The sequence below is a fragment of the Tachypleus tridentatus genome, chromosome 6 (assembly GCF_004210375.1).
Source record: "Tachypleus tridentatus isolate NWPU-2018 chromosome 6, ASM421037v1, whole genome shotgun sequence".
NCBI lineage: Eukaryota > Metazoa > Arthropoda > Merostomata > Xiphosura > Limulidae > Tachypleus > Tachypleus tridentatus.
Window position 1 is genome coordinate 152,447,489 of NC_134830.1, and position 25,175 is coordinate 152,472,663.

General features: G+C 38.3%; 1 protein-coding gene across 1 annotated transcript in view; it reads left to right on the top strand.

Annotated features, from left to right (window-relative positions):
• LOC143254094 (forkhead box protein J3-like) overlaps positions 1 to 25,175 on the top strand; it is a 70,126-nt gene that overhangs the window by 10,299 nt on the left and 34,652 nt on the right. Inside the window, exon 2 of the mRNA XM_076508864.1 lies at positions 24,009 to 24,083. Coding sequence (XP_076364979.1) covers positions 24,009 to 24,083 — 75 coding nt within the window. The remainder of the gene's footprint in view (positions 1 to 24,008; positions 24,084 to 25,175) is intronic.

The window sequence follows — 25,175 nt, forward strand, 5'->3', positions numbered from 1 at the left end:
TTGCTTTAGAATTCAGTTTACAAGCCGAACTATTTTTCTCTTAAACATTATCAGTATGTAATATATTTAACGTAGTTGTTGAGTTACTGCAGTTGTATCCTCAACTTCCGATACCTGTTTCCTTTTTTCGTATTTACGCCTACTTTTAGTAAACGTGTACTTTTTATTAAGTCCACACAAGCAGGTTCAATTGGCTTTCAATTTTCGTCTGCTTTCTGCTTTTTTTTTAAGTCTGTCATTTAAGCCAACTAGAAATTTCTATATCCTCGACAACAATGGTTTGTTTTGTTTTGTTTTGAATTTTGCCCAAACTTACACGAGAGCTGTCTGCATTAGCCGTCCCTAATCTAGTAGTGTAAAACTAGAGGGAAGGCAGCTAGCCATCACCACCTACCGCCAACTCTTTGGCTCCTCTTTTACCAACGAATAGAGGGATTGACCGTCACATTATAGTGTCCCCACGGCTGAAAGGGCGAGCATGTTTGGTGAGACAGGGACTTGAACTTGTGACCCTTATAGTACGAGTCAAGTGCCTTACCCACCTGGCTATTCCGGGTCCCGACATCAGTGGATTACACGCGACGTTCACAAGCCTTGACATTAGTAACTTACAAACACAACTTCCAACAATCGTCTGCTTTTAATTCTGCTGTTCTGGAGAACAAACACACACACATACAGAGAAAACACCTGAACAATCATGAAATATCCACGCACGAAATAAATATATTAAAAATACTTACACTGAACAGTATCTTATATCTGATATATACTAACTTAGCCAACTTAGCGGTCATTAGCCGAAGTCATATTCCAACCACTTATTTTCAGTACCCCTTCGGTGTGAATTCCTGTACGTGGTGAGGGGACTTCCCAGGGAAGGTTCTGTTCTTTCAGTTTATCTCCTCTGTGATCTAAACATCCACCCACGTGTTTTTTTGCGCATGGCTACCCGTGAAAGGGAGGAGAGGATCCTTGTGATTGAAGAGTCCAACCCTAACACACCACTTAGACCTTGAATTCCTGTAGATGGGCGGCCTTGGGGTGGATCCTATTGGGCCAGTCGGCTGGTTCACTTGGGCTAGGGTCAACCAAGTACCAGTGTTAGATGTTCTCAATATATCTGATGCTGGTGTTTGGATATAGTGCTCACGAAACCCAGGCGTTGCTGCACTGTCCTTGCTCGACATTGTAGTGAGTCCCCTCGTAGGGCTTCATGGTGGGTGTGGTCAGTGAGCACCGAAATTTCCTTTTTTATTATGGATCCCCCAAATAAAAACTCCATTAAAATAGTGAAAAACAGTCCATAGGTAAACGTCCACGTCTAGAAGATTCTGAGCACCAATCTTCAACATCTGTAACACCTGTTGTACCTCATTTTCTTACATTACATTATCTTTCCGACAAACCCTTAGGGCAAATGTCTCCCTTTTTTATTCAGAAGGGACTAGAGGGACTTGCTGGCTTTCCAAAATCAGTACAGAAGCTTCGATCTGCTGACATTAGTGGAAACATCCATATCTCAACACAGTGAACTTCTCTTGCATTCGAAGACAATTGGTGATATACTCATTGAGGTTACGTCCCATGCCACTTTGAATTCATCACGAGTAGTTATTGTTGAGAAAGATTTGAAGAACATCCCCGAGTCGAAGATTCTCGCTGGTTTCTCCACCCAAAGAGTTTCTACAGTGAGGCGTATCTCCACTCGCAAAGATGGAATTATGATGCAGACCAATGTCTTCATTTTAACATTTACATCACCGCATTCACCTGCCACCATCAAGGCAGGTTATCTTAATTGCAAAGTACAGCCATAGATTCCAAACCCTCTCAAATGTTTCTAGTGTCAGCAATTCGTTCACTCGAAGACATCATGTTGTGGTTCCTTGATGTGTGCTCGTTGCAGTGGCAAGGACCATGATGCCTGTGTGTGAAACAGAACCTCATTGCATTGCAATGGCTATCACTTGTCCTACTTTCGTTCTTGCCCTAAACGTTTGGAGGAAAAAGAGGTACAGCATTTGAAAACGATTCATAACATTACTTATTCTGAGGCTCGAAAGTTGCTGTCAACCACTTCATCTCGGAAAATGCTGCTGCACTTTATTCCACTACTACAGTGGAAGTGCAGATGGATCTCTCAGTTCCTCCAAAACAATCGTTCTCGAAACAAATGTAAAGTCTTTTGACTTCCATGGTTAAAAAAGTTGATGAATCAACTTCAACACCCATCTCTGTTCCTAACATACATTCTAACAAATCCCAAGATCCACATTCTTTGGTTCCAGGTACAGGCATTTCCTCAGATACATCTTCTCTCCCACCCCAAGATGTAAAACGATCATTCATTTACGTCTTTAGTCACTGGAATTCTCTTCCAACAGCAAAGACCAGCCCAATCGGCCCAGGGCAGGATCCATGGAGGTTGATAGGCCTCCTTCGAATAAAGAAAGTAAAGAAGATAGACATGGTCATAAACAGAAGGGTTTTCTGCTCAGTTCGCCTACATATAAATAAAAATGACCACCTTGATACAATGGAACTGTCGAGGTTTACATTCTAATCTGAATGACATCAAACACTCATTGCTTCCTACCATCCTGTATGTCTTTACTTTCAGGAGACATTTCTGAAACCTGTCGATACAGTTTCCTTTTGGTGGTCTTCTTTGTACACAAATGACAGGCTGTGTGATGGACGAGTGTATAGAGGGGTGGCACTGTTGGTTGATCAGCATGTGCCCACCCTCTCTTCGCCACTCAACACACTCTTAATGACCGTAGCCATTCGTATGTCCTTGAGTCATACCGTTACTGTTTGTTCTCTCTATCTGTCACCTGGAGACACATATGATCAATCAGACCTTGATATTCTCGTTGAACAGTTGCTGTCTCCCTTTTTAATCCTGGGGGAATTTAATGGACATCATCCCCTCTGGGGAAGTGCTGTTATTGATAGGAGGGGTCGCTCTGTAGAGTGTATGCTCTCTGATCACAACCTTTCTCTTTTCAATACTGGTTCTTACACTTATTTTCATGCACCTAGTCAGTCCTTTACTGCTATTGATCTCTCAGTTTGCTCCCTTTCATTATTCTTTCATTTTTCATGGATGGTTGACAATAATCCACGAGGCAGTGATAATTTTTCTATACTTTTGAGAGAGACTGGCCATGGTCAATGCCACCCAACCTGTGTGTCCTGGTGGAAGCTGGATCAGGTAAACTGGTCCTCTTTCACTGCTCTCACAGAACATGATCCTGCCATTGTCTGTAAGCCATCAATAGATGACTGTGTGGCATCAGTAAGTGACTGTGTTATACAAGCAGCTGCTTAATGTATTCCTAAAACCTTGACATGTTTCCCACGATATTGCTCGTCCATGGTGAAATCTTGCCTGCCACATGGCATGGAAGGCTCAAAAATGGGCCTGGGATACTTTTCATAGGTATCCCATACTCTCGAACCGAATTGCTTTACAGCGGGTCCGCGCACATGCTAGGTGGGTAAGATGTCAAAGCCAGAAGGAATCTTGGATTAAGTTCACAACTAGCATATCTTCTACAACCAGTTCCAAAGTCACATGGGACAGGGTTCGAAATGTCAGTGGGCACTACAATTCTGTCCACTTCTTGATCTTACTCTCTGATGGCCAAGAAGTAGCTGATATCCAGAACATCGCCGATCCTTTAGGTGAAAGCTTTTGCCGGGTATCTAGCACTTCTGCTTGTTCCTCCACCTTCTTGGCCATCAAGCCTCGGGCAGAGCATTCACCTCTTTCCTTTGGAACTGACTGTCTCTATGACTATAATCATCCCTTTACACTGGTAGAACTAAAACTGGCCCTTCATCAGTCATTTTTGTTGGACCAGATGATGTACACTATGACATGCTGCGCTATCTCCCTCCTGCTTCTCTTGATATTCTTCTAATTGTTTTTAACCGGATTTGGCAGGAGAATGTGTTTCCTAATGCCTGGTGCCAGGCTATTATCTTACCTTTCTCTAAGCCTGGGAAGGATCCAAAGATTTCTTTAAACTACCGTCCAATTGCTTTGAAGAGCTGTCTCTGTAAAACCTTAGAGAGGATGGTTAATGCTCGTCTTGTTTGGTTCCTCGAATCAAACATCCGCCTCTCGCTCACCCAGTGTGGGTTCTGAAGACAGCATTCCACCGTGGACCACCTGATTCGACTTTAAACGCCAATCAGGGAAGCCTTTTTCAAACGACAACATCTTGTATCAATATTCTTTGACATTGAGAAGGCTTATGATACAACATGGAGGTATGGCATTTTGCGGGACCTCCATATATATGAGTTACGTGGCCATTTACCCATTTTTATTAAAACTTTTTTAATGAACAGGAGATTCCAAGTTGGTGTGGGTTCGACACTTTCCCGATCTTTTCTACAGGAACTTGGAGTCCCTCAGGGCTGTGTTTTGAGTGTCACACTTTTCAGTATAAAGATTAATACCATTACTGAACAACTCCCTCTTACTGTTGCAAACAGGCTCTATGTCGACGACTTTCACATCTCATGTCAACCGTATATTGAACGGCAGCTACAGACTGCCCTCAATTGTTTACTGAAGTGGACTACAACAAACGACTTTAACCTTTCTCTTTCTAAAACCGTTTGAATGCACTTTTGCTGCCAACGGGGTATTCACCCTGATCCTGAACTCCGTATTAGTAAAGTTGTGCTGCCTGTGGTCTCCGAGACTAAGTTCTTGGAGCTTATCTTTAACAGTAAGCTGACCTTTATACCACACATCAAGCAGTTACGGGTCAAATGTACAAGAGCACTGAACATTCTTCATGCCCTCTCTTCCACCTCTTGGGGAACGGATCGATGTTCAGTGCTTGTGTACATTTGACCCGTTATTTGATCGAAACTCGACTATGGGTCAATGGTCTGTGGCTCTGCCAGAACCTCGGCCTTAAAGATGCTGGACACCATTCATCATCAAGGATTTCGGCTTTGCACTGGTTTTGTGCACTTCCCTAGTTCAGAGCTTATACATAGAGTCTCATGAACCTTCTTTGCACCTCCGCCGTTTGCAAGTGTCTTTACTATATACTTCAAAACTTCGTTCCTTACCAAAGCATCCCACCCGGGGCTGTGTTTTCCTTCCTCGGTGGGCCATACTTTTTCAGAACAGACAATGTGCCATTGCTCCTTTTGGTCCTCGTATCCAGGCACAGTTGAATGAATTTGGTCTGTCCTTGGATAATATTGCTGTATCCACTGGTCAGCCCATTCTAACATGGCTTATTACAGTCCCAAAATATGACCTTTCTTTAAGTCATCTGAGAAAAGTAGACACTTCTGATTGGTAATATTGTCTGTTATTTACTGAACATCTTTCGGACCATTCTTCCATAACTATTTATTCAGATGGTTCGAAATCAAATGACTGTGTGGGTTCCGTTGTGGTTCGCTGGTTGCGCGCAGAATCCCCTCTACAGCTTCTGTGTTCACTGCTGAAGACACCATTTCTCTTGCTCTGGATCACACAGAAGTTAAGGAGTACTCAAACTGTACTATTTATACTGACTCGCTTAGTTCTCTACTGGCCCTGGAATCGCTTCTCATTAGTTCACTTCCTGTTTTCGTGATATTTAAAACCGACTGGCCCATTTCTATTTAACATCTACTTCTATCCAGGTTTTCTGTATACCGGGCCACGTTGGTATTCGCTGGAACGAGCTCACCGACACTGCAGCTAAATCTATTTGTTCTGGCACTGTCACTGCTGTGCCTGTTCCATACGTGAACTACGGTCCTGTATTCAAGGTTCGTCTCTGTCCCAGTGGGTACTCGACTTGGAGTGAGCAACGTGAAAACAAGCTTTTCCAAATAAAACTCTATACTACACTTTGGCGGTGTTGCTTCCGTAAAGATTGGAAAGAGGCAGCTGTTCTAACTAGACTATGCATTGGTCACAGTTTTTTAACTCATCGTTTTCTTTTATCTGGAACTGATGTACCAGTGTGTAGTTTGTGTAATACTCAGATCACAATAAGCCACATTTTACTGTCTTGCCGTCATTATGACTCTCAATGACGGCACCATTTTAAACATGTTTTGTCCCTAGGTTTATCCATAATGTTAGACAGTGTCATTGGTGATGGTGACACTGTCCACCTTGGTAATGTTTTTATTTTTTTGAAGGCCATTAATCTTTTTAATGACATTTAATTTATAAATTACATTTTTTAATGTGATTCATTTTTAAGAATCAAAGTACATCTAGTTCGATTTTAAATTAGAAAATGGCCAAAACATCAAATAACTCGGAACCAGGACTGGAAAGGTCAACTTCAGGTGACTGACGGTGGTTTTTGTACTTAACTGTTAGTCTTTCTGGTGAGTTATGATAATCAGAATTATGCTGCAGAAAGTCCTGTGGAACTTGTATTACTCTAGTTTTTCACATAATACTGTAAACTATATGTAAACATTGGTTTTATGCTATTTGTGTTTTGTTTTACCTTAATTTCCTTTTGTGAATTTTACTAAATTTACTTTAATTTTAACTTTTTACCGGATGTTTGGCGCAGAGAGACTAGCTGCTTTGTGCCGTAAAACACCAAATTAACCAACCAACCATTTTCAGTACTTCTATTGCGTGACATTTCTGGACACGGTAAAGAGAATATAAAACTCCTGGTGCCAATTGTTGGTAAGTAAGATGGCTGTTATCTTGCTTATCGTATTTGTTTTAACATTTAACACACGGAAAATCAGGTGCTGTTCACTCCTGCTCCAACTGGTGCAGTGCCAAGTGAGGTCTTAGTACGTTAAAAACCTGGTTTCGATACGCGTGGTGGACAAAGCACAAATATCCCATTGTATAGCTTTGTGCTGATTGTACAGCTTTGTGCTGAACGTCAAACAAACTGATCACTTCTTCATTCTTATCTGAATGACGAACCATTCAGTTCAGAACCAGAACCACCTCAACCTCAAGGTTCCTCTAGAACACTATAAGGAACCTTTTGTGGTTCATTAGGCATCTAAACTCTTTGTGTTTCAACACATCACCAAAAAAATAAAAAATAAAAGGAAAAATAGAAACGGTTAGAAGAACATTTGCATCATTTCAAGGCACGTGTTATAGATTACATTATGTAACAAAATTTTTACTTTTTCTTGTTCCTGGAAGAAAGTGTTATTTCCCAGTTGCTTATGTCTAAAGTAAATGGAAAAGACCTATTTTTCTCTTTGAAGTTTCCTTTGTGACCTGGGAGCGTATAACGAAAACATGATAGGAGACTAGTTGGGGACTGATATGTAAAAGTGATTTACATTACAGTCGCAAATCTCGAAAAACTACTCACTTCTAAACATTTTTGTACAACTTTAGTATAAATACATGTAAATCTTTATTCATGTGTTTTATTCCGACCTTATGTAAATGAAAATGTGCAAATTTTCCCGTTTTTACATAGAAAATAGGTTAATTTCTAAATTTCATTATCCAGGTCACAAAAGCAAAGTTTTAAGGGAATAATGGCCATTTTCTGTACTTTTACAACATAAGCAATAAAGAAATGACACGTACTATCCAGAAACATAATTTGTGTTACATAGCGTTTCACACCCAACATTTCTGTACCATAAATAATAATTATGGGGAATGTTCAAATCTCTTCATCAAATTAACAAGTGGGGTTCCGTCACTCAGTACAGTTCCCCCAGTGTTCACAATGCGTGTGTACTAAACGCATAAACCACTCTCTTTTGATTCGTTAGTTAGCAACGACTGAAATATTTAATAAATAGAAGTCCGTTTAATTAATTTGTAATATACTGCTAATTACCAGTGTCCAAGATGCACGTGATTCAACGTGTAAGGTTCGTTTAAACTGGCTATACTGTCCATCGTGTGGACGTCACCGTTGAATTTTAATAGTTTGTGTGAAGCGATCGTTGAGATGTTGGCTTTCAAATTAATACTAGCAGTACAGTGAAAGAAAAAAATTTTGGATGGCTCGGTTCAGTGCCTTCTATATGTAGTTAAACATTAATTTATATGAAAATATTATCTAACATTTGAATAACCGTATCATAACGCAATAAGTCGTAATACAGAGCCGATCTCCTGTGAAAGCTAATTAAAAAACTAAAACTAGTTCACCACGATAATCACAGAAGCTTAATTAGTAACGTCCTCAGACACAGGCGTCCTCTAATGGCGTGTGGTAGTTGCTTTGTAATAAACTGCTGTGTAAAATAAGCAACAAAAACGTTACCTGTTGACGAGATTGGCACCTGAACATTTCACAAGCGATCGATTAGGCTTACTGTCTTTTCATCAAATTATTTTCATAAGTAGACTCAACTTTAAAGTTTTCTTTGTTCATAGATTATTAATATTCACGTTATTAGTTGTTTGCTTTATTATTATGTCCACTATTTTCTGAAGCACAGTGGGGCGCATTGATTTACCCCTGTCCGTCAGCCCCGATTTTGTGTACAGGATGTCTTAACTTTGGATTGGTCGACTTCGGCCAAACTTATACAACAAGGTAATAAATATCTGATTAACTTCTCAAGTCACATTGGGAGAACTTAAACACAGTATAATATTGTCGGGGAAACAGGTATATGATGTCCCAACTTATTTCTGGCTGCGGCATAGCGGCTCATAGAAATGTTCTGAGGTTTTGTTTTATTTTTTCAGGAACATTTTTTCATTAGCTCATAGCTCCATTTCTGGACCAATTTGAGATCTAATTACAGTTTTGGACTAAGGAGGTCAAATCCTACCGAATAATGTGTCTGGCTACGCCTAAAGTCTCGGATTAATCTACTCTAATTCTGCCAAAAATAATTTCAAGTTGAGGGTAGACTATTAAAGATCCCGATGAGTAATAAAATGAAATCGGGTATATACCCCCCCCCCCACGATTGGTATTGGAGCACAAAATCTAGCTAATACAAAAGCCTCGTCGACTAATTTACTCTTATCCTGCCTGAAATAATTTCAAGTGCCGCGGCTGCTGAGGATTCCCTCATGTTTTATTTATATTTATGAATATATCGTTGACTTTACGGGTTTATATGAGCTTTCGGAAATTATGAGAATTAATGAAATATTAAACGCTCGTTGTGTGAGAAAAAAACTTTGAGTAAACTTCTTGAACAAATCTCAGTTGCTAAGGTTATTGAACAGTACCTCAGACTATTAGGCCTTGAGAAAATTTGTACTCGATAAATGTATTAATTTATTAAATGACGAAGATTCCATCGGCTGGTTAAATGGAATATCTTGAACATTGTTAAAATGATTTGTTTAAATGTGTAGTTAAAACGATAGGGGTGGGCTATCTTTAAGCAATGTATAATTAGCATCAATTGCAAATTCAAGGTGTAACGATCCGTCTTTATATTACACGTGTTGAAATATAGGTGGCGATAAATCAATTACAAAACAAATATATGTGGAAATTAAAACTACAATATGGAATACAGGTAGTGAATTTATCCGATTTTCTTTATTAGTTTGGTTTTTTTCAATTTTACTTCTGTTTGTACAACTTTCATTTTGTAAGACTTTGTTTTTGCGTTCGTATATGATTCTTTTTTTGTGATAAAAAACCTAGGACAACCATTTAAAACGTTCAAATGTTCAGTTATCTCCTTTTGTTCACACTTATAATGCATCAAACAGCTGAAAGTGTGAAGCATGTGTGGTAACCCCATATTGTGAACCCGAGACCTTCGGATCCTCAGACCGTTATGTTTGAAGTCTAGGCCACACTCTGTTCAACATCGTCGTAGAAATGATGATGTATGACCATCTGTTTCTGCTGGGTCAGCGGTAATTTAAAGATTTGTAACGCTAACATTCAGTGTTCGAGTCCCATCAGGCACATGTTAGCTTGCAACTTTTGGCGTTGCTAACTTTCTTGTTTAAAGCATGTAAAACCTAAACAAACAAAAACACACGTGCAAAACGAGAACGACTGAATTCTCTGTCAGAACGTGTTGAGTTTGAACAATGAGGTGGAAATCACTGTTCCTTTACCGTTTCATAAGCCTCTCAAACCCTACAGTAGTTGTTACCTCCCCTTTTTCAGGGCTAAGCGGTAAGCCTAACTGGTTTTGATACCTGCGGTCTGAACAATTGTACAACTTTGTGCTTAATAACAAACAACCGTACAATAAGTAGGTTTCTGTTCACTTCTTGGACACGCCCTCGTTATTTTAGGTTTGTTTGTACTTCTGTAGTTATTATATTTTAGTTGGCGGCATCGTTTGACAGTATTGAACCAACGAGGACCCTGATTGAAACAAGTTCCGGTTATTTCCCTTTGAGCGGCCCATCATGGCCAGGTGGTTAGGGTAATCTGAGGATCACGGGTTCTATTCCCCATCACACCGAATATGCTTGCTCTTTCAGCCTCGAGGGCGTTATAACGTAACGGCCAATCCCACTATTTGATGCTAAAAAGAGTAGCCCAAGAGTTGGCGGCTGGTGTTGGTGACTAGCTGCCTACTGTGTAGTCTTACACTGCTAAATTAGGGACGGCTAATGCAGCTAGCCCTTGCGTAGCTTTGCGCGAAATTCAAAACAAACCAAACCCTTTAAGTGGGAAACTTAGCTGTTAGGCCTAACGTACAAAGTAAAACCACAACTAAAGTTCAAAGTGAACGTACTTTACATGTAATTCACATGTAATTTTATTCAGGTACTAACCATTAGAACAATAGCAGCAATTCGTCAAGCATGTGGGGAAGAAATAAGAGATACGTAACAAATTTCTTGTTGGGCTTACATTATCATTTAAAGTGAAACGTTTTTGAGGTTATGGTTCTCTCTACGCTTGAAAGCATTTTTTTTTTTTTACTCTTTGATGCCTAGGTGACTCTATAATGAAATTTTAACTTTTTTACAGAGGCGTCGCAAGGTACTGGCACAAGTCGCCCGGCCCCGATCAGTTTTGAATGTGCCCTAAATCCGCTGTTAGTGTCTTGAGAAATCATAGCCTGAGTCCCAAATCGTTTAACCACTCAGCGACGCCTTTTGTGTGTTTTTTTTCTTTTTCTTTCTGTTTATTTTGTTTGTTCTTTGTTTTTTATATTGGCTGACCCACTGTTTAACATAGATGTGTAGTAGTACATCCGTTATTTCTTGTTTGCTGAATTTTGCGAAAAATTACTTGAGGGCTACCTGCGCTAGTCGTCTCTAATGTAGAAATAATAGACTAGAGGAAAGGCAGCTTGTCAACACCACTCACCGCCAACCCGTGGACTGCTATCTAACAACGAATAGTGGGATTGATTATATCATCATGACGACCTCACGAATAAAAGGGGCAAGCATGTTTGATGACGAGATTGTAACCTGCAGATTACGAGTCTAGTGCCCTAATCTCCAGGCTACGCCAAGTCTACCCATTATTTCCATTCCTATTTTTTGGGCTCACTTTAATTTTTTTTCACAGTATATCCAAAGAACATGTCATTCATTTTTTTCAGATATTATAAAATGATATTTCATCATTGTCAAGCTGTCCTTTGTTCTTAGGAAAACTCCAAAGTGTTAACGAAGTCACGGGTGTCCTTGACAGGAAGGACGAACGTTTTTCGCTGTAAACAAAAAGCAAACTCCTGTAAAGTAACATCTTTTGACATATGGGAGGAGATTTGATGGAAGATCTTTTTTTTTTCGAGAACATTTTAAAGAAAAGTGGACACGAGAAGGATGACTAGTAACTAAATTGGAGAGAGAAGGATGACCAGTAACTAAAGTGGAGAGAGAAGATGATCAGTAATTAAAGTGGAGGGAGAAGGATGACCAGTAATTAAAGTGGAGGGAGAAGGATGACCAGTAATTAAAGTGGAGGGAGAAGGATGACCAGTAACTAAAGTGGACAGAGAAGGATGACCAGTAACTAAAGTGGACAGAGAAGGATGACCAGTAACTAAAGTGGACACGAGAAGGATGACCAGTAATTAAAGTGGAAAGAGAAGGATGACCAGTAACTAAAGTGGAAGGAGAAGGATGATCAATAATTAAAGTGGAGGGAGAAGGATGACCAGTAACTAAAGTGGAGGGAGAAGGATGACCAGTAACTAAAGTGGACACGAGAAGGATGACCAGTAACTAAAGTGGACACGAGAAGGATGACCAGTAACTAAAGTGGACACAGAAGGATGACCAGTAACTAAAGTGGAGGGAGAAGGATGACCAGTAGCTAAAGTGGAGGGAGAAGGATGACCAGTAGCTAAAGTGGAGGGAGAAGGATGACCAGTAACTAAAGTGGAGGGAGAAGGATGACCAATAACTAAAGTGGAGAGAGAAGGATGACCAGTAACTAAAGTGGACACGAGAAGGATGACCAGTAACTAAAGTGGACACGAGAAAGACATGCAAGATATTTTAATGTAACACTTTGTATTAAGTAAAAACAAAACTGCATATCCTCATGTTTTTAATAACTGTTACGTATGTGAATAAGATATTGTATGAGTGAATTAAAACGTCAGCTCTTGATAGCCACCGATTTTCGGGGAAATTGTATAGTTGACAATACATTTGATTCCGAAATACCCGTTTTCGACCATAAATTTGTTATGTCCTTACATGTTATTTAGTTAGTGATAAGACTGGGAGGGGGTGCAAGTGTGATCCGATGGACATCGTGCGAGACTGTAGGTCCAAGGTTCTACCTCCGTTACCCTCTTCCAAGAAAAAAATTGGGACCACGAATGCGTTATAAATGATGGTCAAATCCCATTGTTTTGTTCTATTAGAGTAGCCTACGAGTTGGTGGTGGGTACTATTGAGTAGCTGCACTTTTCTATGGCCCATCATTTGAAAATTGAACAAGAATGACACGGAGAGGGGTGGGTGGGTGGGTGAAAGATGTGATCATTGGAAGGAAATACGTTATGTGAAAATTTCTTACTCTTTATAGATCGGCAATTAATCAAAATGTATCGATGTATTGGAGTCAACATTGGTTCCAAGGCTTAAGATACAATTCTATAAAATGACTATATTATCGTCGTTAAACATTTTGTGAAGAAATTCAACGCTTTGACGTTCATTGACTTTGATCGATTATTTCTGTGTTTGGTAGAAAGCTCTGTGACATGATTATGCAACAATCCACGTGATGGCACGGTGTTGTATTTTTTTTTTTTTTATGAAATTCGAAAGTGGCTGTGGTGCTGAAATGTAAATTTTCGCCTATATAATAGACTGGCTCGGCAAGGCTAGGTGGGTTAAGGCGTTTCGAGGGTCGTAGGTTCGAATCCCCGTCGCACCAAACATGCTCGCACTTTCAGCCGTGGGGGTGTTATAATGTGACGGTCAATCCTATTATTCGTTGGTAAAAGAATAGCTCAAGAGTCTTATACTGCTAAATTAGAGATGGCTAGCGCAGATAGCCCTTGAGTAGCTTTGCGCGAAATTTAAAACAAACCAAACCATATAATAGACGATATTGAAAACTGTTTTTCATATCTTTTTAAAATAAACCAATAGAAGAGTGAATATCAAAACAATACATATATTTTATTTTATTTACAATTCTTAAAATTAAGTTTGTGGTAAAACTTCAACTCTTTGAAATAAGTAAATTAATCCTTTTTGCACCTCGAGAGGCGCATGAGGTCGTTGTTTAACTCCAGTTTTTAGCGTCACTAGTTGATGAAGGTGGTGACACTTTCCTCCTGGATGAGGGTCGGAGCGTATTGCCACTAGGTAATAGTGTCAGATTGTAGATTCTAGGTCCGTGTTCCGTTACCCCCGATGAAGAGATCGCACCCGTAGTGCGGAATCGTGGGTGGTGCTGATTAGCTGCTTTCTCTCTTGTCTTTCAAGCCAAAACTGAAGATGGCTGGCACAGATAGACCTCGTGTAGCTTTGCGCGAAAATCCAACAAATAAACAATCAGTCCTCCTATGATGCCAGCTGGTATCCATGATACGTTTGAATAAAATGTTTTGCTTAAAGATAGAACAGCGTGTTTGGGCAAGTCTTAATCTTGTAAGCTGCCAACTTTTAAGCATTAACCACGAGGCCAGGCTAACCTTGTAACTTATGAAATAGTGGTGCCAAGGGTTACCAGGCCTTGAAAGTAAAGCAAGGTTTAAAAGTGCGTACTAATATATACATAATATTTATTTTTATGCTGAAGTGAGTTGTTCTCTGTGGCTGAGGTGTAAGTCTGCAGGCTGTCCAGCATATATGTATATCCAGTTGTGTTTAACAACCAAACAAAACGAGTCCTTCTGTATGCCCTGTTCAAGATTACATAAATGTATATCCCGTTTTGTTTAACAACCAAACAAAACGAGTCCTTCTGTATGTCCTGTTCAAGATTACATAAACGTATATCCCGTTTTGTTTAACAACCAAACAAAACGAGTCCTTCTGTATGTCCTGTTCAAGATTACATATATGTATATCCCGTTGTGTTTAACAACCAAACAAAACGTGTCCTTCTGTATGCCCTGTTCAAGATTACATATATGTATATCCCGTTGTGTTTAACAACCAAACAAAACGTGTCCTTCTGTATGCCCTGTTCAAGATTACATATATGTATATCCCGTTGTGTTTAACAACCAAACAAAACGAGTCCTTCTGTATGCTCTGTTCAAGATTACATATACGTATATCCCGTTGTTTTTAACAACCAAACAAAACGAGTCCTTCTGTATGCCTTGTTCAAGATTACATATATGTATATCCCGTTTTGTTTAACAACCAAACAAAACGAGTCCTTCTGTATGCCCTGTTCAAGATTACATATATGTATATCCCGTTGTGTTTAACAACCAAACAAAACGAGTCCTTCTGTATGCCCTGTTCAAGATTACATATATGTATATCCCGTTGTGTTTAACAACCAAACAAAACGAGTCCTTCTGTATGCCCTGTTCAAGATTACATATACGTATATCCCGTTGTTTTTAACAACCAAACAAAACGAGTCCTTCTGTATGCCTTGTTCAAGATTACATATATGTATATCCCGTTGTGTTTAACAACCAAACAAAACGAGTCCTTCTGTATGCCCTGTTCAAGATTACATATACGTATATCCCGTTGTGTTTAACAACCAAACAAAACGAGTCCTTCTGTATGCCTTGTTCAAGATTACATATATGTCTATCCCGTTGTGTTTAACAACCAAACAAAACGAGTCCTTCTGTATGCCCTGTTCAAGATTACATATATGTATATCCCGTTGTGTTTAACAACCAAACAAAACGAGTCCTTCTGTATGCCCTGTTCAAGATTACATATATGTATATCCCGTTGTGTTTAACAACCAAACAAAACGAGTCCTTCTGTATGCCCTGTTCAAGATTACATATATGTATATCCCGTTGTGTTTAACAACCAAACAAAACGTGTCCTTCTGTATGCCCTGTTCAAGATTACATATACGTATATCCCGTTGTGTTTAACAACCAAACAAAACGTGTCCTTCTGTATGCCCTGTTCAAGATTACATATATGTATATCCCGTTTTGTTTAACAACCAAACAAAACGTGTCCTTCTGTATGCCCTGTTCAAGATTACATATATGTATATCCCGTTGTGTTTAACAACCAAACAAAACGAGTCCTTCTGTATGCTCTGTTCAAGATTACATATATGTATATCCCGTTGTGTTTAACAACCAAACAAAACGAGTCCTTCTGTTTGCCCTGTTCAAGATTACATATATGTATATCCCGTTTTGTTTAACAACCAAACAAAACGTGTCCTTCTGTATGCCCTGTTCAAGATTACATATATGTATATCCCGTTGTGTTTAACAACCAAACAAAACGAGTCCTTCTGTTTGCCCTGTTCAAGATTACATATATGTATATCCCGTTTTGTTTAACAACCAAACAAAACGAGTCCTTCTGTATGCCCTGTTCAAGATTACATATATGTATATCCCGTTGTGTTTAACAACCAAACAAAACGAGTCCTTCTGTTTGCCCTGTTCAAGATTACATATATGTATATCCCGTTGTGTTTAACAACCAAACAAAACGAGTCCTTCTGTTTGCCCTGTTCAAGATTACATATATGTCTATCCCGTTGTGTTTAACAACCAAACAAAACGAGTCCTTCTGTATGCCCTGTTCAAGATTACATATATGTATATCCTGTTGTGTTTAACAACCAAACAAAACGAGTCCTTCTGTTTGCCCTGTTCAAGATTACATATATGTATATCCCGTTGTGTTTAACAACCAAACAAAACGAGTCCTTCTGTTTGCCCTGTTCAAGATTACATATATGTATATCCTGTTGTGTTTAACAACCAAACAAAACGAGTCCTTCTGTTTGCCCTGTTCAAGATTACATATATGTATATCCCGTTGTGTTTAACAACCAAACAAAACGAGTCCTTCTGTATGCCCTGTTCAAGATTACATATATGTATATCCCGTTGTGTTTAACAACCAAACAAAACGAGTCCTTCTGTTTGCCCTGTTCAAGATTACATATATGTATATCCCGTTGTGTTTAACAACCAAACAAAACGAGTCCTTCTGTTTGCCCTGTTCAAGATTACATATATGTATATCCTGTTGTGTTTAACAACCAAACAAAACGAGTCCTTCTGTTTGCCCTGTTCAAGATTACATATATGTATATCCTGTTGTGTTTAACAACCAAACAAAACGAGTCCTTCTGTTTGCCCTGTTCAAGATTACATATATGTATATCCCGTTGTGTTTAACAACCAAACAAAACGAGTCCTTCTGTTTGCCCTGTTCAAGATTATTTTTCGTGCCCGATTGATATGATAGCTTTTTTTTTTTGCATTTGAATAAATCTTTAAAAAAAAACAACAACAAAGTCGCCCTCTAAAAGAAAGTTATTGTTTTTCTTCTTGATGTGTTATATCGAAGGTATGATCAGAGAAACTAAACTTTATAAGTGACGGTTAATCCCACTATTCGTTCGTAAAAGAATAGCCCATGGATTGGCGGTGAGGGTTGATGACTATCTGCCTTCCCTCTAGTTCTTCACTGCTAAACCAAGGGCGGCTAGCGCAGGTAACCCTCGTGTAGCTTTGTACAAAATTCAAAACAAAAGGAGAAACTAAAACCAGTGCGAGTGATGAAGATGTTTGCAGTAGTGTCTGTTATATCGGTCTTATTTAATGACTATGTTTACTATAAGTCGTACCTTGGTTAACGTCACCCAGGCGCTGCTCTAAATATCAGAAGATTGGTCCACTCATTATTGGTGGACAAGCGAGGGTAAAGAAAATCATTTCAACCGCATTATGAATAAAGCATCCTTCACAACTAACTTCCAGAAATATTTTAAGAAATATTTCAATCCGGCAAAACGTGTGTCTGAATTCATGAACTGAAGTTGTTCATTCAGTGAGGATTTGAACATATCGGATGTCAAGGATCCCAGAGGGACCCGCCAGCGAGAAATGACGATTTGAACTTTCAACCATTGACTCTGGTTTATATGGTAATAAGTGCTTGCCGAAAGAGCCATGGTGAAGATATGTTGCTCAGTTCAGAATTACGGAGGTAAGAAAGTGACTTGACATTAATATTTCTTGTGAGGCCTTCTTGGAACAGTTTTCTTTCTTGTTTGAACTTCTGCCAACCTTTCTCACAAGAAGAATTTTTATTTCAAATTCTTGTTCACTTCGTATCCACTTTTTAAAATTCAATTGAACTTGCCGAAAATTTTCTATTGCACTTGAGTTAATTAATGCAATTTCTGGAGTATAAAGTTACGCACTCCTTTACTTCATTTAGGATAATTTTATGGTGAATTATTCATAACTTTAGAATTTTTGTGGCGAATTGAAAAAGACCCCCTTGCGTCTTCAGAACAATACAGACAAAGATCGGAGATTCCTTTTTTCTGTTCCAACATTATCATTGTAGAATGTGTGATACAGACACTTTTATCTTAAGTACAGATGTTATTGTTTGATTTTGATTGTTGAATTTAACACGTAGCTATTTAAGAATTACCTTTGCTAACCGTTCATAATCATAATCTCGAAGTAAAAAAAGAAACAGAATGAACACCATCCAGAGAGAAGACAGTTAGTGAACACCACACTATACTAACTATAGGTCTACTCTGCCATCACATTATAATGCCCCACACAGCTGAAAGAGCGAACATTTTGAGTGACTGGATTCAAATCCACGACCCACACATTGCTAGTCGAGCATCGTGACAACCAGACCATGCCAGGCCAGAAGGCTATTGTCTAATACTGTGGACCGACTCCTTTAACTTCATATAGTATAATTTAGTTGAATGCATACAAATAAAAATATTATTTCTGTCACCTGGATACCACATGTACAATTTTTCACCACACGAACTTGCGATTAAATTTTAAACAAACAAATCCAACCGCGATCAGAATTCTGATCAGTACATAAAGAATCCATTGCATAAAGAAAAGAAAAAATATTATTCATACGCTCTGTTGGTTTCTTTAATTGTCAACCCGTCATGAAGATGTGTTCAAGATGGTACCTTTAAGATTTCATCTCTTTGCGCCTTCTAATACTAAAATTCGGATTTCGATACCCGCGGTCTGTTGTGTAACTCTCTGCTTTATAACAAAGTATCGTCTCTTTATTTTTGAGGTAGCCAGCAATGTTCCCTTTATTTTTTTTTAATCCACGTGCAGAATACATTTTTTCATGTGCACCAATATCAAGACAATGCGTGATGTGCGCTACCAGTTGTTTTGTTTGTTTGTTTGTGTGTGTGTGTGTGTGAGGGGGAGGTATTTTTAGACAGTCCTATTGGTTCATTAGGTCACTTTCGATGTTTCATCAGTTGGTTATTTGGACTTTAGGTTTATCGACTGCTAGAGTCATTAAGGCCGTCAACGGGTTGAGACTCCTCTCCTTTACCGAGTATTGATTGATTGTTGTGCGGCTGCGCAGCTTAGAGAGAGGAAACACTGGTAGCCAGTGAGTGGATCTGACTTTGTACACTTAACCAGATCTCGAATAGTGAGCGGAAATATTTTTATTTTTGTTACCTGTATGATGTTATTTCCAAATTAAATATTCACACTGATTCTGCTCAATTTATAAATAATTTTATCAGGTTACGTTAATTTTAAATGTAATATCTCATGTGCGATTACTGTGACCTTACAGTGATTCATAACGTATCATTTCCAGTATTGAAGATCCACTATAAAAGTGTTTTCTTTGTATAACATCCAACAATAAGACGGAAACGTGTAGTTGATTCTAGGTCTGATTTCCACGCTGTAAATTCAGTTTTCTTTTAACAGTTACTGGATGCTATTTTCTCATCAGATTTTTACATCTTATCCCATCCTAAACAAGAACAACAGAAAGGCATGCCACATGATATGTCAGAGCATGAAGACTTATCAATATTTCTTTCTTATTGCGAATTATTAAGTTTCAACAAGATGGGCCCTCCAGTGGCTCAGTGGTATGTCTGCGGACTTACAACACTAAAAACCGGGTTTCGATACCCGTGGTGGGTAGAGCACAGATTGCCCATTGTGTAGCTTTGTGCTTAATTCAAAACAACAAGAAGAAGAAGATGGATAAACTGATGTAAATCAATTATTCTTTTCGATTAACTTTATATAAACCTTTAACAAAGTGTTCGTTATTGCTGAACTTGACATTTTGTTACAATAGAAGTGAATTATAACCATACACATTTATCGGTTTCTTTGATTGCATATTGTATTTACAGACTCTATAACTTAAGCGCCACCACGGGTGAAGGCTTTAAAAGTAATTTTTACGAAAAAAAAAAAAAGGCATCCCTTAGTAACGAAAATGACACCCACATTTGCTTATCATAATTGTGATTGGTTGTTATGGAGGTCGTAGGGACATCATCATTATCTGATGATGGGTTTACCTTTTAGGCAGTACTCTTATTTTTTTTTTGCTAGTTATATCACAATCAAAATCATCAATATGTTGTACAGGTTCATTTGTTTCTCCAAGTGAGTCATTTTGATGTCACTTTGAGTACGTTTTTTAATAAAAAATTCAACAATTTTCAAATGCAAATATTACCAATGTTTCGAACAGCAACGTACGCCATGTTGATGACTGGGATCTCACTTTTGAGAAAATGAAGTTTGGGGACGAATTTATTGGGTAATGAAAGAAACATTGTATATTTGTAATAAAGTAATTACCAACAGCAACATACAGGTTATTATAAAGGATATTTTAAATACAAAGACATCAAAACTGAAGTATACAGTTAGTCAAAGCAAGCTTACACAGGCACACACAATTCAAAAACAAAGGGAAAAACACCACCGTACAGACTGCAACATACAATTACACAGAAACAGCACGCTCAGAATCAGTATATCAAGAAGATTTAATACCAGCAAAGGAAATCCAGGAACAATCTAACAGTTCAAATGTACAACAAAATAACAATCAAATCACAAAAAGCCAACTTACGTATAACCGAAATAAATTCCATCTTTGAGGCAATTCAAAATACGTTCTTAGAATTCATTCAACGATACAGAATCCCCCAACACGCTACAGACTGTTTTACACTTTTAAAGAGATATAATTGGACGACACTTTATACCTGTCACATCACGCATCTTATATTTTGAGTCCAAATATCACGTAATTAATTAATAGAATATCTGAACCCAACTAAAAACGAAAGAGCTTCACCTACACCTAGCATACGATAACGTTCTTGGACAAAATCCTGAAAAGGACAAGATTAACAAGAAATGAAAGTACAACAAACCTCAATGGGGAAGAGTCCCCCGCTAGTACAGCGGTATGTCTCCGGATTTACAACGCTAAAATCAGGGGTTCGATTCCCCTCGGTGGGCTGAGCAGATAGCCCTTTGTGGCTTTGCTATACGAAAAACACACACACAATGGGGAAGAAATAGTCAAAAGTGCAACAGATCACACACAACACCTAAATACTGATGATGAATGAACGAGGGGGGAAGAGACGATTTATGTACAAGGCAACGAAACGCGTTGAAAATATGGTGTAAACAATACGTTGATATAAACAGTACGTTGTCCCTATTTTTTGCGCCACTAGCCCTACCACCCACCATTTTCTTAACGCGGTTAAATATTTTATAATAAAGCGTGGAATCGAGCCCGACTTTCCAGGTCCGAAATCCAGAGCTGTACCACAGGGGCAAATTGTGCCCCATAAAAATTACAAAGTCCCCAAATGCCGAGGAACTTGAAAAATCATCGTTGCGTAAGTAGTTGAAAAGTGTGGAACCTTGTGTGTTAAAATTCAGGGTTAGAGTGTGATTGTGGTGAGTACAGCGGGTAACCCATTGTAAGGGTAAATAATTTTGATTCAGTTGCGGTAGTTGAGGCAAGTCGCTCACCTGTAGAGCTTACGAAATACGCTGCACTTTAATTTCAGAACGTGTGGATTAGTGCTGTCATCTGGCGGCCTTGATTTTACCAAGTTCATAAGATTGCCACGTGATGTTCGATGTTTAAATAGCGTTGATAACACGTGGAATCAAACACCAAACGACAAGAAGTGAAGTGTGTGTGACTGTATGATCGATTTCAGTTAAAACTACGTTTGTGTAAACTCCTATAGGAAAAAAAAGATTTTCAGACCTTTAATTGTAGAGGTTATTTTAAGAGTATTAAAATCTTAACATGCGAGTTCATATTTGTGACCTCAAGAAACTATTGGAATAGTATAAATCTCTGTTGGTCAGAAACTGAGGCAGAGATGGGTGATTTTAATTACACACGTGTGGTTGTAGGGTTAACGTGTTTTATTTTAAGGTCAGTAGGGACCTGAAGGAGTAAATAAGGACACACACGTGCAACAAAACTGTGGGTAGTAATTTTGTGTACAGTTTACAGCTGTGTGAAAAATTGCACGTGGGTCTATAACACACATGAAGATGTGTAACTGTGTTAGTCATGTCACGATGAGTGTTATACCTAACCTGTAAGGATTGTGGTGTAGTCTGTTGCACAGGCCAGTGAGGATATCTCCGATAGCTGAAAGAAACGATGAACTCGTTTGGATTTGAGTCAGCGAGTGATTAGAAATAGTGCTGCTGAAGATAAGGGAATAATATGACACGTATATGGTGGTCAGTTGTCGTCTTTAGGGGATACATTTGTAGTACGAGAAAAATTACATATATCAGTAGTAATTTTTCCTAACTTACGTTCGTTGAAGCCTGTTGCGGGTTTGACTGTGAAGTTCAGTCTAATTTAAGACGATACCAGTATGAGAAATGGGAAGCCGATTATAAAGGGGGAAAATACATAAAGCGCAAAGAAATAAGTTCAGGTATCTTTTCCTGCAGAAGGAGCGTCACGTTAAAGTCTAGCCACGTGCTTTAAACACCTGTTGGACAATGTCAGTTTAACACTATATCCAGAAAAGTTGTGAAACATCACAAGATGTTAGAAATATTTAGTTAAACAAAAATGGTAGTAAAATATTCTGCTTCAGTCGTACATTATCCTGTTGTTTGTCAATTTTAAAATCGAGCTTGCGATTAAATGTGTCAGTATTTTGTAGATCTGCTGAGAAAAAGCACACGTGCAACCATAATGGTATACCTCATTCCCAGCTATGTGCCGTTTCACGTTATTCTGCGTGTTTCGTATACTGTTTAAATATGTGTGTGTGTTTGCACGTACACGTTTGTGCCTTCTTTGAAATTGACGAATATTTCTCGGTGCTGCACGTGCTTGCGTGTTTCTCGGGAAGATCAATGGATTCTTCATAAGCCGTTGACACCTATATCACCGAAGTAAGTGTAAACATGCCTGCTTGGACAATCTTATGTTTCGTTTACGTTGTTTTTTAATATAAGCTTGGGACAATGTGATTGAGGTTTTTAATACCGCAAATAAATTGAGGAAACTGACCACTGTCAGAGATTAGTAAAGGCAATTCCACAAACGTGGTGTGGGGGGGTTATCGCCGAAAGGAACGAGCGGAATATTTCAGATTCAGAAGTATTTTGTAATTAACTAGTCCCTCCCCAGGTGGTCGATAAGTGAAGTAAGAATGTATAGATTATTAACCAATACATTCTGCGGTGTTTACACTACTACAAGAAAAAGTGAGTGAGAAATGGAAACGTTTGTTGTTGTTGTTTTTTCCGGCAGAAAAATAACTTCTTTATTAAAAATGTTGGGAGAGTGACTCTGAGGACTCGGGAGAGAAATTGAGTTTCATCGTGAGTTTGAAAGCGGTTGTAAACGTGCAACATTAAGCCCTTGTTAGAATAAATAACACACAAGAGGATAGACATAAACCTATGTTAGTTTTTAATTTGGAAATGGAGTATGACAAAGATATGCTTAGAATTGTTTAGTTGTTTTAAGTTCAGAGAAAATGATACCACTGTACAGGAGACATAAATATGTAAACAAGTTAGTGGTTATTTACTTAATGCATAAGGGTGATTTGAACTCTGGAACATTGCTGTTTTTAAGTGGAATATTATTAGTGCTACACTGTACAATTGAAAGGTTCAGACTCCATCTTTAGTGTCTGCTTCAGTTCCAGTATGTGTCACATATTCATTGTTTGGTTCAGAACATAAATTTGCTGAGAAGTTTATGATTTTGTGCTAGTGTTCTTTTCTTTCTTTCTGATTTCCATGTGTTTAAGTAAAGACCAGAACTGTTGAAATTTATGCTTCAGCCAGAGACATGTTTGCCATTTCCTTTTGCTAAACTTCAGTATCTAAGCCAGTCCTAGTTAACCTCAAGTTTGATTTAGTGTACACTGTCAACCTTTTTAATGTGTGTTTTTATTGGTAACTATAGGACTATGTAATATTTGTACTTGCTAATGTTGTAAGTTTTGGTTTTTTCTCTACAAAACAATTAGTTCTTACAGAAATTGTTTTGGTATAAGAAAAGTTCCAAGTCAGTTTCTGAAAGTTAATTTCTAACTTTAATCCCATTTTGAGGTTAATATAATTAACAATATTTGTTTAATTATTTCTCCTTGTAGAATTCCATCAGGCACAATCTGTCGCTAAACAAGTGTTTCTGTAAGGTCCCTCGTTCAAAGGATGACCCAGGGAAGGTGAGCTAATATGGCCATCTTTTTATTTTGTGTATGTAAAAAACTGACCTCTATATTTTCAAACCTAAATAGTATTCTTATTTCTATTATTTGTTTACAGTTTGACATCTAGTTAAGACATTTATTTTTCTGTAAAAGGCTGTTTGAGAAAAGATTGCAATTTGTGTCGTCATTCAGACAAACAGACCATTTTCATTATGCTTTACTCTGAATAAGATGGAATTTTTACAGCTGTACATCCATAAAGAACATTTATGTTACTTTCTGATTTTAGGAGAGAAAGTGTGTTGTTATTTTCCATAACAATATTATACATGATAACTGCTGGATTAGAAATCACTGTATCATAAAAGAGGCAGTTTTGTAGATGAAATGGTATTTATTTTATTCATTTTGACTACTATGTAAATTTCTATACTTTTGTTAATTACTTTGAGAGACTTTAATTAGCTTTAAAAAAAAAACTTTCATATTTTCACAAAACTCTTTGGTAGAAGCAGAGGCATTGTTAAGGACTTGAAAGATGCAGGACTCAGGCCCCATGTGCCAATGTCTATGGATAGAAATCTAATAAATATAATCTGTAAAGAGTACCCAGCACATAGAACGACATCCAAATCAACTTGCTCAGAGAACCACGTGATTGCTATCGGTCACTGAGATGGTGACTGGTTAGATAAAGTGAATGATGCAGGACATAAATATTTGTGTAAGCAGCCCAGAGTATGTGGCCATCAGTTAATGAGGTGATGTTTGTAGGAGTTTTTATTTGGGAAAGTTAACAGTTTCCTGTCAGTGGGAGTTCTATTGTAGAGAAGTTAAAAGTCTTAACATAATGTATGTTGGTAGGGGTGGTGGTGAGGGGGTACAGCTCTCAAATGGAGGGCTGATAACTCCTACACTACCCCAGCGGGTAGGCTCCTGCTTAATGAAAGGCTTACTGATCATGATGTGTGTTTTTATTTATGAATGAGTCAGTCAGTCTTTCCTTTAATGATGCTTCTGGATATGCTTGTGGACAGATTTTTTTTTAACATCTCCATAAGCTGTAAGAAATTATTTTCCCAGTAAAAAAGTATTTGCTTTCATTTT